Source organism: Apostichopus japonicus, chromosome 15 (assembly GCF_037975245.1).
Source record: "Apostichopus japonicus isolate 1M-3 chromosome 15, ASM3797524v1, whole genome shotgun sequence".
Classification (NCBI taxonomy): Eukaryota; Metazoa; Echinodermata; class Holothuroidea; order Aspidochirotida; family Stichopodidae; genus Apostichopus; species Apostichopus japonicus.
The window spans coordinates 6,343,108-6,358,217 of NC_092575.1; the positions used below are offsets into that span (position 1 = coordinate 6,343,108).

The following is a 15,110-nucleotide window of genomic DNA, read 5'->3' on the forward strand; positions in this document are numbered from 1 at the left end:
ATTGCACAAAACAGCCACATATGACCATGATGCTTGCTCAGTCTGTGAGATTCCAGTTTTAGTCTCGGAAGATGGAGGCAAGATGAGGAAACAAGTATCAGCAGGCACTGAAAATACTACCAAAAAGTAGCAATTTCATGAGAAAACATTGAGGAAACTGTAACGATCGTATTGAATGTGCAAAACGCGTGCTAAATGATCAACTATTTGACTCTGCCTAGAGCAACCATATATTTGCAACGACTAATTTTAAAGTCAAAATAATTTCAGAAGGAGCCCTGAGTTCTCTCAGTGAATCTGCCTCAAAGTTTTGCTCTCTTATACCTTACACTCATGTTGTAAACAAAATCTGAAGCCTAGCTGTGAATTACCCAGACAAAATTCCCTACTACTAGTTCTGCGGATACGAAATACATTTTGCTAGTTTATAACCATATTAAATTACATGAAGATAACCCCCCCCCCCAAAAAAAAATAGTATTTTACAATGCTAAACACCAAACTGTTATACAACATACATGTACTATGTTTTTAATAATCCCTTTCTCAGGTTAATAAGTACTATGAGATATAATTGCACACCATAAACAGTCTTGAAAGAACGGGGAGAACATGGTAAAAGTCGCCAATTTCAAGTAACAACAACTGGAAATAAGGCACAAGAACACACAAATACAAGATTACATTATATGTAACACTGATTCCATTGGCGGATCATTATCATCATCAACATATGTTAATATCTTTTACATTAGCCATCATTCGATACCAAATTCAGCCTGCTCAAACCCCCAGGAGAGATGAATTTACACAAATCCATACTTGAGCTCCTCCATGGTGTGTCCGTATGGCTATACACAATCCATAACTGCTCCAAACCATACCCAATGGCTTACATATTACATAACTTTGGTCAATGGCTTGACAGCATGGTACAAATATTCTATAACAACACTTCTATTACCGTCTGCCTGAAATGTGAACAATAACTTCCATGCAACCAGAAATACTTTCAGTGAAATTTTAATTGTTGTCTTATCTCCAGTCACTCATATTATGTGTAGTGTATCTTGATATGATTACCCACATCCCGCTAGGACGTAGCCTGCAAAAGATACATGTGAAGGAAGTGTGTTCTTTTGCAAATGGTAGTGCACTTTCTATTGCATATATCCTACAGTTAATACAATAGTGCTGTCAATTTTGTTTTTACAATCTCATGAATATTTAGGCTGATGCTTATTTCGTTCTCTGAATATTCATAAATGCAAATGGTCGGTGTTCTTTTGCATATGGAAGTGCCCTTTCTATTCGATATATCCTAACAGTTAATACAATAATGCTGTCAATATTTTGTTTACATTCTCATGTATACTTAGGCTGATGCTTATTTCGTTCTTTGCATATTCATAAGTGCTAATGGTTAGGTAAAAATCTGACTCGTGAATATTCATGAATGATTATTTTTCTATTTTCTGTGTACGTTGTATATGCTTGTTGAGTGCTACCAGGCGTGCATATGCTTTCTTTCTGTCTGAAAAACGATGATAATACTGCCTACAATGTTCAAAGAATGCCGAATAATTATCATTTGAACGTAGTGACAAAAGTTGTATATTTCTCGCTACCAATAATCACTTTTATTATTTTTTCCTTTATTTTACTACTGTGTACAGGGCTTACTCTCCTTCATGGCCTGCAGACTCCCAACTCCATAAAAACATTCTTCTCCAATGCAAACCACTATTTTAATTCCAGCAAAACACAATTTTTTGGGAAAAGAACAACAACATAAAAATCAGCGAATAATCTCAGTCAATCTACTTCACTCCGAAGAATATTTTACCTTAAGTTTACTCTGAATGTAGAAACGGAATATTTGTACTACAAGTTTATATATACATGGTGATATGATTTTTGACATTATTATATTTTAAACGCTTATATGACTCTGTTAATTAAACTCAATATGGATGAGATGATGAAAGACAAAAAACCCTTGAGAAAGACGATAGCTATATCTCTCTTTTTCACTCTCTACATGGAATGACACGCCAAATAATATGAAGGAATGTTTATATATTTTAAACAAGCCTTGAGGTAGTAAAGCCTGGTGGTATGGTAATATAGATCTGTTAGTAGCACTTGTGTCGTTTATACTATTAACCAATGAAATCTTTTCCCAATCGGTTACTGTTGTCTAGGAGTCACATTTCTGTCCCACTCCGTACTTAATCATATTCAAAGTTTTGATGTAATGTGATGTTCCAGTTCACTGTAAATTGGCTTTCAGCTGTGGCTCAAAAGTAATTTGTGACAGTTAACCTATAAATGCGACTTAACAGTACCACACACTGCGCTAAGGAATTAAACACATACACAGCAATGGTCTGCATATCGAAGGCACTTCCTAAATCCCCCTCTTCCCCCCCCCCCCAAATAAAATGAAAAAAAGCCTTTTCCAAAATGTCACTCTATTTTGTTACACAACTCGAAATATAAATTTTCATGAATAAACATTTACATATACTTAGTATATATTTAGTTGTAGGAAATTGTATTCACGATTGCAGAATAACTAGTATAGAAATATAGATATATATATATATAACTTAATTTCCTAAAAATAACCACCGAGACCACTCACAAATTAAAAAAATGATATGGATAAAAAAAGAGAGAGAAAAAAATATGAAATAACCAAATCCTGATGAGAATTTTAGGAAATATATTTCATCAAAAGAATGATACGTATCCAGGCAACACCAATGAAGTTAAATTAAGTGACTTATAAGTTTCACCCACTCTTCAAAACTCCAAGCTCTCTCCATGTTGAGGTTTACCCCATTGACAAAGGCAGCTGGCGTTCCGTACACCCCTCCTGGTAAAGAGAAGCAAACGACACAGTATTATTATTATTATTGTTGAGATTATGATATCGGAATATGAACATTTAATTGCACAATACAGCAAATGAGATTCATTTGTTCCAAAATCATTTTCGGACAAAAGGTAGCCGTCATTAAACTTGTGAACTATGGACTACAGTGCGATATCACAAACACTGCAACATTCAGAGAAAAATAAAAATAGGTTTAATATATTCTGAGGGTACACTGGGGATGTTACTTCTAAGGATCGAATGGTACTAAACACAAAAACAAAACTTTATGGACAGTTGATTTTTAATGTCAATCCTCTCTATAATACAGAAGTCATACTGTAAAGTTGCTTGTTTAGACATTCAAAATTATTGGAATAGTGACAGGGGCCACTGACCTTTATATTTGCTAAAACATTTACTGTTTTATTGACATGTAAGAAACTACAACAACAAGTTTTAAAACTTGTATTAGTTTCAAATTGTGCAACTACTAAAACTTTTGAAATAAAAGAGTATTTTATCAATTTCAATCTGAATGTTAAATGGCTGCTGCTCAGTTGGAATGGAATGGTAGGGATGAAAGGGATGTGGGTAAGCAGGTGGGATGGAGTAGGAAGGTGGGGTGGGATAAGCAGGTGAGATGGGGTAGGAAGGTGGGATGGGGTAGGAAGGTAGGATGGGGTAGGAAGGTGGAAAGTGATAGGCAGGTGGGATAGGGTAGACAGGTGGGATGGGGTAGACAGGTGGGATGGGGTAGACAGGTGGGATGGGGTAGACAGGTGGGATGGAGTAGGAAGGTGGGATGGGATAAGCAGGTGAGATGGGGTAGGAAGGTAGGATGGGATAAGCAGGTGAGATGGGGTAGGAAGGTGGGATGGAGTAGGAAGGTGGGATGGAGTAGAAAGGTAGGATGGGGTAGGAAGGTGGAAAGTGGTAGGCAGGTAGGATGGGGTAGGAAGGTGGGATGGAGTAGAAAGGTGGGATGGGGTAGGAAGGTGGGATGGAGTAGAAAGGTAGGATGGGGTAGGCAGGTGGGATGGGATAAGCAGGTGAGATGGGGTAGGAAGGTGGGATGGGGTAGGAAGGTGGGATGGGGTAGGAAGGTGGGATGGAGTAGAAAGGTGGGATGGGGTAGGAAGGTGGGATGGGATAAGCAGGTGAGATGGGGTAGGAAGGTGGGATGGGGTAGGAAGGTGGGATGGGATAAGCAGGTGAGATGGGGTAGGAAGGTGGGATGGGGTAGGAAGGTGGGATGGGGTAGGAAGGTGGAAAGTGGTAGGCAGGTGGGATGGGGTAGACAGATGGGATGGGGTAGGAAGGTGGGATGGGGTAGGCAGGTGGGATGGGGTTGGGGAGGAGATGGAGTGGGGCAAGATGGTAGGTGGGAGAAGGGCTGGGAGAAGGGTTGAGGGAAAGATGGAGTAGGATGTGAAAAGGAAGGTGGTATGGGTATTGTGGGAGAACAGAACTGGGAGCAAGAGATGGGATGGTGTGGCGAATGGGATTGGATTTGAGAAGGGACCGGTAGGGAAAAGGATGGTGGAAAGATGGAGTAGGATAGTGGAGGGTGGATTGAGAGAGTGCTTTGACTTACTCGTACAGCCATATTTCCACTGGACTCTGGTATCAGTTCCAGATGCTGCTGATCTCTTAATGAAGTCATCTGCCTTCAAACCAACAGACACGGCCATGGTTCCCAAGATACTGTCAACAGAGGAAAGAGATGGTTGAAAGGTTACTTACCTGCTTTAAAGTATCAATATGTGTTTGCTGATGAAATTCGGAAAACAAACTTCCCGAAGCAGATTCAATGTTTCTTATTCTAAATGCACTCTGACCAGGTGGGTTTAATGGAGAAAAGGTGTTGCAATCTAAATGAAGAAATTTATTTCCCTTTGCCCTTTTGATTTAACGTAAAATCACTTTAACCGACCATATCAGCATGTTCATTACACACAATTGACCTATAATACTCGTATTGTCAAATCGTAAGTCCTATGCCTAACACAGAAGTAAACAAAACACAGAGGTTTGATTGGCCCATGATCTGTTGGGAGGGGCTTACAAATTTTGAGTGAAGTTTGTAGAATTTACGGACTCGTCAAAAATCTGGCGAATTTTTTTCAGCACAAAATGTTAAGGACTGATAACTCAATCAAAATAATGATTTTTTAATATGAAAATTGTATAGAATGGTGGTATTTTGACTGAGCTTTTAGGGCAGTAAGCTGGAAGGTCGAAGCTAAAAATTGGCAAACACACTTTGAGAATTTAAGAGGTTTACTCTGCTCCATATTTTCCTCATTCCTTTTACTGTGCTCAATATTAGCTCATCCTTTCAAAACACAGTTGCTCGGAATAATGTCAGCCAGTAGAGTATGAAGTGCATACAAGAGTTATCAGCATCAATAATATATGTTAAAAAGCATTGGAACAGAGACAGACTTGGTTTTGTAAAACACAAAACATACATTTGGGGCAGGACCGCAGGAGTCTACAAGTTGTGCCCATAAGAGAACTGAACATTTCATCATTGTTGAGTCACTAACTGCACAGCAAACTTAGATTTCAGTCTTGAGAGCATTTTTCATATTTTCAAAACCTCATTGTCACAGATTCTATTCATTTCAAATCATTCTTAGAAAAGATTTTAAAACATGTTAAATATTCATTGATTATTCGACACAGTAGTCCAAATATTGTTTTCCTAACAAAGGATTCAACTTGTCACCCTCCCAACTCTCTGCCCTGCAAACTCCACGTCTCCCAACTCTCTGCCCTGCAACTCTGCCTCTCCCATCTCTCTGCCCTGTTAACTCTGCCTCTCCCAACTCTCTGCCCTGCAAACTCCGCCTCTCCTAACTCCCTGCCCTGCAAACTCTGTCTCTCCCAACTTTCTGCCCGAGTAGAAATTTACATTCATACTGTATACTTGCCATCAATGGCTTTTCAAATCTTAAAACTGTTTATGGGTGCAGTAATCCACACCTTTTAGCCTATATAGTGAGAGACCTGTTTAACATCCAAAAACACAAAAAAAATTTCGTACACTGCATACTTTATACCCTCATTTTTACACAGCTACAGAGTACTTAATAAAAATGCAGAATTCTGCACAAATGCACAATCAGTCTTGTGTTTTACTGAGGATAAGGGAGTGGGTATTTAAACAGTACTTATACTCAAATGGACTGATTGTGTTAACTTATATACACAGTCTACCAGATTCTCTATTAAGATTCATTGTTACTGTATTATGTCAACCACCATACAATGCCAGACATTGAAAATGGAACAACAAAGGTTTCTATCAAAACAATTGATGTGCACTAGCACAATAAAGTGGCTTTTGCACAGTAGGTGGGACGATACTGCATGTGTACAGTTGGCAGTGCATATATAGTATATACTGTATACCAAAAACACACATTGTGTGAATGAACTAACTATAAGCTACTACATGTATGTAATTAGGCACTGTACAGTAACCTTGAGTTCATTGATAATTCATTGATGTAGGAGTGTTAGCTCAGTGGTTAACGCCGGTGCCTTTCAATCATAACGTCCCGAGTTCTAGTCACTCCAAGATTAATGAATGTCGTCCAGTTACAGACTTGTTGACAATTGACAATTCATAATCATGGACGTTAAAATATGAATGTTAGAGACTGACTTTGGTCAGCTTGCGGCTTTGAAAAGCCAATGATGGCTTCTTCACGAGTTCCTGCTTGCAGGAGGATCTAAAACACATACAAACATATTTAAGAATACGATTACACATGTATGTATGTATGTATTCTTGGCCAAGTCGTTTGTTACTCTTTTTTCTCGCGTGCAACTGTACATGCCTCCATGAGTCCATATCTGCGGGAGACAGAGCTTGAATAAACATTTTGGGGGAAGTCGGCCCAATTGGGAAACCTGATTGGCTTCTTCGCTTTTCCGAAGCAAATCTTCCAAAATCAAAGGAAAACAAAAGATAGCTTGGGAGAATTGTGCAAGACACTAGTATCGATCGAAAACGTTACCGGGGAGTTCTCTAGGCAGTACAGCAGATAGATTATAGGGGAAAATTGCTATGTGAAAAAGAAAGGTACACTAGGCTGTTCATACCAGGGTCCTAACAAGACTAGTATGTATGCAGCTAAGCATTTCAAACTGCTACTTCTTTAATTTACAGTTAACTTAAACACAGTTATCTTCTACTCAATGAAAATGGAATAATTTACAGGGTATGTGGTAATTAACCATAATTAAATAGTTCAAAGTTAATCAGAGTATTGAGGCATTGTACCCATTTCTGAAACGCTTTTGGAATCATGTACGTTGTTGTTAAACAATGCAAAAGTTATTTTATGTGTAAATTAGAAAACTTGACTGACAATAAACAAAATTTGCCAACTAGGCCTACAGTAAGTACTCTGTAAGTGTGCCATAACGGAACCAACTGTAAGCTACTGTACTGCCTTTAGTTTCATGTGCCACACACCTTTAATATTCATTCTTACTTGAAGTTGCAGGTACAAAATTCTGGAAATTTCAAGAATCACTCTGAAAAATATACTTTCCATAACATATATTTGTTTTTGTGCAAAAAAAAAGCACCACTATGCCAAAAATAGTTTAGCACATGTACAGGATCACATGTACCACAAAACTAACGTTATGTTGAAGTATGGTAAGACCTCAACCAATATCAAGGATATGTACCTGTAGTAAATACTGCACATTACTGAACTGAACTATTCACCGCTTAAAGGGTGTGAAGACTCGCGCAAAAAGAAATGTCTAATGCCGGTAATCTGACCTAGTTTCGAATGAGGTGTAACAGAAGTGTTAGACACCACCATCAATCCCAGAAAATACACACACAGCTTGCTACTGTCGGTAATTATAGACACTAGTGTAAAGCTAATACATACAGCTGCGGTCAATACACACAGGACAGTGTATAAACGTTACAGCGATGGACATCTCAGGTCCAGCTAAAGATAACACTTATCACGTTTTATTACTGTCTGCATTTTGTAGCGACACAAACAAAACGTCACTTGCAAGCAACGGAAAGTTAATTTTTTCAGATGGCCGCACGCGGTTTGGGGCGAGTCTTCAATGCCTGGCTTGAAACAGAACTGTCTTGTAGGTCTACATAAAATCGGGTGGGCACTTGTAACACTAATATATATTATGTTGTATCATTGTATGGAGACATAAATTTATGGTAAAATCAATAAACCAATCAAACTGTTGTAATCATCAACCGGTCTATTAACTGTATGCACAGCCAAACAACAACCATCCAGCCGGCCAGCCATCGATTAATTTAATTCAACCAAGTTGTTCAAAGCTGTGATTGATATGTGAGAACTTGGCATTATAAGAGGTTTCCTTTAATATTTACACACACCTTTTGTGTTTGCTTTGGTTAAACAATGTGCATCTATACAATATGAATTCATCTACGCTCTCAAGTTCCCATGGCAACCGGCAACTTTTAAAGAGTGATGACTGTACTAACTGAAATAATATGTTTCACAAACTCCCCATTGTAAATTAATTACTGTACAGCATGAATGGCAAACACTGTCATTCATTTTATATCTCTTTTCTTATTTCAAGTTACCCCAAAATTGCCAAAATTGTTGGGATATTTCAAAACATACCAACCTGAGGGCACACACACAGTTGAACGTGTCATGCAGTTTCAACTCTATTATCTGTAGAGTCTAATTTACATTTCAAAACAAGCTAAGATTTAGCCTAGGCCTACATGTATACACTGTGCCCATTGATAGCAGACACACTGTACTACAGTATACTTATTAGTCCAAAACCATTGAAATTTGCAACATGCTATATTCCTTAGTGGGACAATTTATTTTCCATATTCTTTATTAAATTGCAGAGTCAATATACTTGTTAATTAAATAAACATGTTTTCAATTTCATTTTTTATATCGCTCTTCTGCATAACTTGTTTTTGGTTTGAATTTGCCCAATTCTTCCTATTTTCCCCCTACAGTATTCTTAGGGCTACAGTATATTTGGAGATGGAAAATTTTAAAAATTCTCTAGTTTTGCCTAGATTTATGAGAGAGTTGGCAGATCTGAGAGTATTAATAAAGCATGTGTACCATGTATCCACACTACCCATACATATATGCAAAATCGCCTGTTACAAAAGGAGCTGTGAAAATTATCACCTGGCGAGCAGTGGATGAGAGGCAAATAAATGATGAAACCTCCACTTTTTGTTTAATCCTTGAGTTACAGAGAGGGATTTGCAGCTTGTAAAATACATAAAGCAGATGTATGCACAGCTGTTATCAATTTGCACAAAAATCAAGTCAAGAGGATTATTGAGATAATATTGATGGAAATCATTTGGTTAGTACTATTTCCTTGTTTATTCAGCATTTGCCTTACCGAAATAACTGTCGCCAAATCATGTACCATCTATCACGATACAATAAAACCCTGTGAGTGTACGTAACTGTACATACCATCAAGTTTCTGGATTTTACAGATCCGATATCCAAGTTGGGGAATTCCCATTAAATTATCATATAACTATGCATATAAAGCACTGTACAATTATGTGGCAATGCCACTGAGTACAACAGTTTCTCTATACATACGATAAGTGTATTGTACTTGTTATTCAATACAATGTGCTTTGTCATGGTGTTAGTTTCACAGAGCAATTTCTACTCAGGATTTAACATGGCTAACCACAGACCTTAATTGAATAAATTTTTATATTTAATGTAAGAATAAAAATAATAATCATTAATCATAATTTTTATGATGCTTAAGCGACCACAAATGTGGGAGAAACCCGCCAGGGCTTATGGATTACAACTTACACGTCGGGTGGCTTCCAATTCAACATTTTTAACTCAAATTTGGAAGTTTTTGAATTTAGAAAGTCATTTCAGATGGGAATACCGTACAGTAGATTGCTCTTGGATAAAAAAAACCTTGCGATTGCTAAGCCTCATTGCTTCAAATGCCACCGCCTTTATCCAATTGGCCAGAGCACTGGAACATATAACACAGTTAAGACCACAAATTCTGGAACATGGGAAATTGCTGTACATTCTAATCTCACATACTGCAGAATGGCTAGTACTGGCTTACAGTACATACTTACTCATATATTTTGTCATCCCCCAGATTGGCAGTAAGACTGTTGTATAGACTACTTTGTTGATCAAATACCGTATTGATCCAGTCGTACGTCAAGTTTTTGTTGAAAGAGTCAATCCCAAATGTGCCCTGAAACAGAAAAATAAAATAAATATTGGAAATAAATACACCTGCAGTAAATAGTACATGTCTGAAATGGCCCTGACAAAGATCAAACTTGAAAATATCTAATTTATCGCCACTACAGTAAATGTTGCCTCATTTTGCAACTTTCTCTTAGCCCTGTAATTATTTCATTTACTTTTTTTTTTCTGTCAGGGATGGGGAGGGAGAAATATGGTTAAAAGCAGCCTATAAGAAGTTTGATGCAATAATGCTTTTTTGTTTAATAAGTTCTACGGCAACCACAACATGATAATTTATGATTTCTGTTGTAGCTTGAGAACGTTCATGAATTTGTGTTTGTTTGATAACCAGCATATTTAAACTTTAAAAGCGTATCATCCAATAAAGACAACAACTGTCAATAGAATGATCAAATACAGCTAGACTCAAACGGATACTGGGATAACACAAATTGCAAAATTATTTTCAGGGGTGTTGAGCCCTTGAGAATACTAATAATGCCACCAGTTCCCATTTGTGCACTCATCATATTTCCCTACATGAAAATGATAGGACATTATTCTTTATCCTTCATTTGCCAGGCCACTTTCATATTATACTGGGCCCTCCAAATGACCCAAGCCAAGCACCCATGCGCATTCCCTCAATTCTCATCAGGCAAGTTGAGGAAAGAGGGTAGACCTATTAGTGGTAGCTCTCACACAAGGCCCTTGAAACTGAGGCTCTCTTAACAATGCTGGCCTGATATATGACTGCCCGTATTCGAGCAGAACTGTCTGGCTAGAACTTAGAGGGGATCAAACACGGCGAGGATGAAGGCCTAGCCTAATAATAATTAATTAAGTTAGTACTAGGCCTAACTTTCATTCAATGAAGGTTTACATTGCATACAATACCTGACAAGCAAGAAAACTTGCACGGTGGTAAGGAAGAGGGAACATATATGTCTTCAAGTGAACGTCATTTCCGTAATAATCAGCGACTTGCTTCACCACTGGATATGCGGCTTTTGAATCAGGGCAGGTTAAATCTAAAAACAGATCTATTTCAACTTTTACGTTTCCACATTCTGCTTTGTATGGGAACCCTTGAGGTCTTCGAGGAACCGAAGGCTGAGAATAACAAACCTCTAGAAATCCAACACAGAACACAAACAACAAAACGGACCTCATTTCGGAGCAATTTGGGTTGCTATCAGTGGGTCTTTAAATGCTACAACTTCGTGTCCTAGTAACTTGTAATTTTAGCCACCTGTTACAGACGTCGAAACTGCAAAGGATATAATTTAGCTGGCTAAAAAGAGACTGACGTCGTCACTTCGGACACTTTTGGTCCGGTCGCACTTGCTATTAACTCAATGAACCAGTCGTTATGATGTAGGGTTTTTTTTTGTATATACTGATTACTGTGCTCACGTAAGTGCAAATTTGATACATTTTACCTGTTTGAACGTAGCAGCCACTAAGAGCAGCCACTAACAGCAGCCAATAGTGTATACATCAACGTTACACGCCGTTGGCCACTGATGTTTGTACACTGTGACGAGCGCTGGGTACGCTGTGGCGGGAAAGTTGATCCCCAGCAGCCACTAAGGGCAGCATAAATTAGCGGACAATAACAAGACTGCTACTTTTTCGTACCTGTTTTAAAGCGATAATAATTAACGCTATGAATACTGTAAAATGCCAATAATTGCACCATATGAGAGATGAGTTGTTGCTCTTTCATGTAATATAATTTTGGAATTTAATGGTGGACGAAATCTGCATCCATATTGAACTGAAACTTGTGATCCTACCAAATCTTGTGGAGAAAGGCGTAAATGGCGGCAATTTTTATACCATTTTTTTTCTTTTTTTTCAAATGTCTAAACAATTAATTTATGAGAATATGCAACAGTCAAGAGGGGTACAATGACGATGTTAAGTTATTCCTCTTACAAGTGGTATGAAAAAAACAGCCAGTAACACTTTGATTTATTGAAATTCGATGGCTACAAACCGTTCGATCCTAAAAGGAGTGGGATGCAAATGGGAAAATTAGCTCGAAACGCGCGGTAATGTGTTATGATCCAAACGTATTATTATTTCAAAATCGGTTAATTTGAGTTATCGACCTAGTTAGGAGGTCCGGTTAGCATCAAATCAAAGAAAACAATTTCTTCTTTCACGTGTAATACCTACTATCGGTAACAAAGCCGATTTTTTTGACCAAAAGTGGCCTAAACGTTTTAAAATATTGATATTTTTTTTTCTTCTTCAAAATCAATTAATTTTAGTTATGGAGCCTACTGGCATGTCTGGTTAGCACCACATTAAAGTAGAAAGGTTCCTCTTTCACGTGGTATACCTCTACTATCGGTAACAAAAATGATTTCTTGACCAAAAGTGGCCTTAAAGTTTTAACCCCGATACGGACATCTCTAAACGCGCTGTATATCTAATGTGTAATGATCCAAAAAATGATTGTTTTTTTCCAAAATCGATTAACTTTAGTTATGGAGCCTACTAGGATGTCCGAAAAGGACCACATTAAAGTAGAAAGGTTCCTCTTTCACGTGGTATACCTCTACTATCGGTATCAAAAATGATTTCTTGACCAAAAATTCCCTTAAAGTTTTAACCCCGATACGGACATCTCTAAACGCGCTGTATATACGTAGTGTGTAATGATAAGAAAAATGGTTAATTTTTATTTTTTCAAAATCGATTAACTTTAGTTATGGAGCCTACTGGCATGTCCGGTTAGCACCACATTAAAGTAGACAGGTTCATCTTTCACGTGGTATACCTCTACTATCGGTAACAAAAATGATTTCTTGACCAAAAATGGCCTTAAAGTTTTAACCCCTCATTTTTTGGATCAATACACATTAGATATACAGCGCGTTTAGAGATGTCCGTATCGGGGTTAAAACTTTAAGGCCACTTTTGGTCAAGAAATCATTTTTGTTACCGATAGTAGAGGTACATCACGTGAAAGATGAACCTTTCTACTTTAATGTGGTTCTATTCCGACATCCTAGTAGGCTCCATAACTAAAGTTAATCGATTTTGGAAAAAAAAAATCATTTTTCTGATCATTACACATTAGATATACAGCGCGTTTAGAGATGTCCGTATCGGGGTTAAAACTTTAAGGCCACTTTTGGTCAAGAAATCATTTTTGTTACCGATAGTAGAGGTACATCACGTGAAAGATGAACCTGTCTACTTTAATGTGGTCCTATTCGGACATCCTAGTAGGCTCCATAACTAAAGTTAATCAATTTTGAAAAAAATAAAAATTAACCATTTTTCTGATCATTACACATTACGTATATACAGCGCGTTTAGAGATGTCCGTATCGGGGTTAAAACTTTAAGGCCATTTTTGGTCAAGAAATCATTTTTGTTACCGATAGTAGAGGTATACCACGTGAAAGATGAACCTGTCTACTTCAATGTGGTGCTAACCGGACATCCTAGTAGGCTCCATAACTAAAGTTAATCGATTTTGAAAAAAATAAAAATCATAAATTTTTCTGATCATTACACATAACGTATATACAACGCGTTTAGAGATGTCCGTATCGGGGTTAAAACTTTACGGTCACTTTTGGTCAAGATATCATTTTTGTTACCGATAGTAGAGGTATACCACGTAAAAGAGGAACCTTTCTACTTTAATATGGTGCTAACCGGACATCCTAGTAGGCTCCATAACTAAAGTAAATCGATTTTGAAAAAAATAAAAATCATAAATTTTTCTGATCATTACACATAACGTATATACAGCGCGTTTAGAGAAGGGTCTGTATCGGGGTTAAAACTTCAAGGTCACTTTTGGTCAAGAAATCATTTTTGTTACCGATAGTAGAGGTATATCACGTGAAAGATGAACCTGTCTACTTCAATGTGGTGCTAACCGGACATCCTAGTAGGCTCCATAACTAAAGTTAATCAATTTTGAAAAAAATAAAAATTAACCATTTTTCTGATCATTACACATTACGTATATACAGCGCGTTTAGAGATGTCCGTATCGGGGTTAAAACTTCAAAGCCATTTTTGGTCAAGAAATCATTTTTGTTACCGATAGTAGAGGTATATCACGTGAAAGATGAACCTGTCTACTTCAATGTGGTGCTAACCGGACATCCTAGTAGGCTCCATAACTAAAGTTAATCGATTTTGAATAAAATAAAAATTATAAATTTTTCTGATCATTACACATAACGTATATACAGCGCGTTTAGAGATGTCCGTATCGGGGTTAAAACTTTAAAGCCATTTTTGGTCAAGAAATCATTTTTGTTACCGATAGTAGAGGTATACCACGTGAAAGATGAACCTGTCTACTTCAATGTGGTGCTAACCGGACATCCTAGTAGGCTCCATAACTAAAGTTAATCGATTTTGAAAAAAATAAAAATCATAAATTTTTCTGATCATTACACATAACGTATATACAGCGCGTTTAGAGATGTCCGTATCGGGGTTAAAACTTTACGGTCACTTTTGGTCAAGAAATCATTTTTGTTACCGATAGTAGAGTTATACCACGTAAAAGAGGAACATTTCTACTTTAATGTGGTGCTAACCGGACATCCTAGTAGGTTCCATAACTAAAGTTAATCAATTTTGAAAAAAATAAAAATTAACCATTTTTCTGATCATTACACATTACGTATATACAGCGCGTTTAGAGATGTCCGTATCGGGGTTAAAACTTTAAGGCCATTTTTGTTCAAGAAATCATTTTTGTTACCGATAGTAGAGGTATATCACGTGAAAGATGAACCTGTCTACTTCAATGTGGTGCTAACCGGACATCCTAGTAGGCTCCATAACTAAAGTTAATCGATTTTGAAAAAAATAAAAATTAACCATTTTTCTTATCATTACACATTACGTATATACAGCGCGTTTAGAGATGTCCGTATCGGGGTTAAAACTTCAAAGCCATTTTT

General features: G+C 37.3%; 1 protein-coding gene across 1 annotated transcript; it reads right to left on the reverse strand.

The window, feature by feature from the left end:
• Positions 1–1,961: 1,961 nt before the first annotated feature.
• LOC139981051 (uncharacterized) lies at positions 1,962–11,574 on the reverse strand. Its single transcript, XM_071993189.1, has 4 exons — positions 11,056–11,574; positions 10,038–10,162; positions 4,479–4,588; positions 1,962–2,881 (listed from the first exon to the last, which is right to left on the reverse strand). The coding sequence occupies exons 1-4, from the start codon at positions 11,329–11,331 to the stop codon at positions 2,775–2,777; spliced, it is 618 nt and encodes a 205-aa protein (XP_071849290.1). The 5' UTR covers positions 11,332–11,574; the 3' UTR covers positions 1,962–2,774.
• Between the last annotated feature and the right edge of the window lie 3,536 nt (positions 11,575–15,110).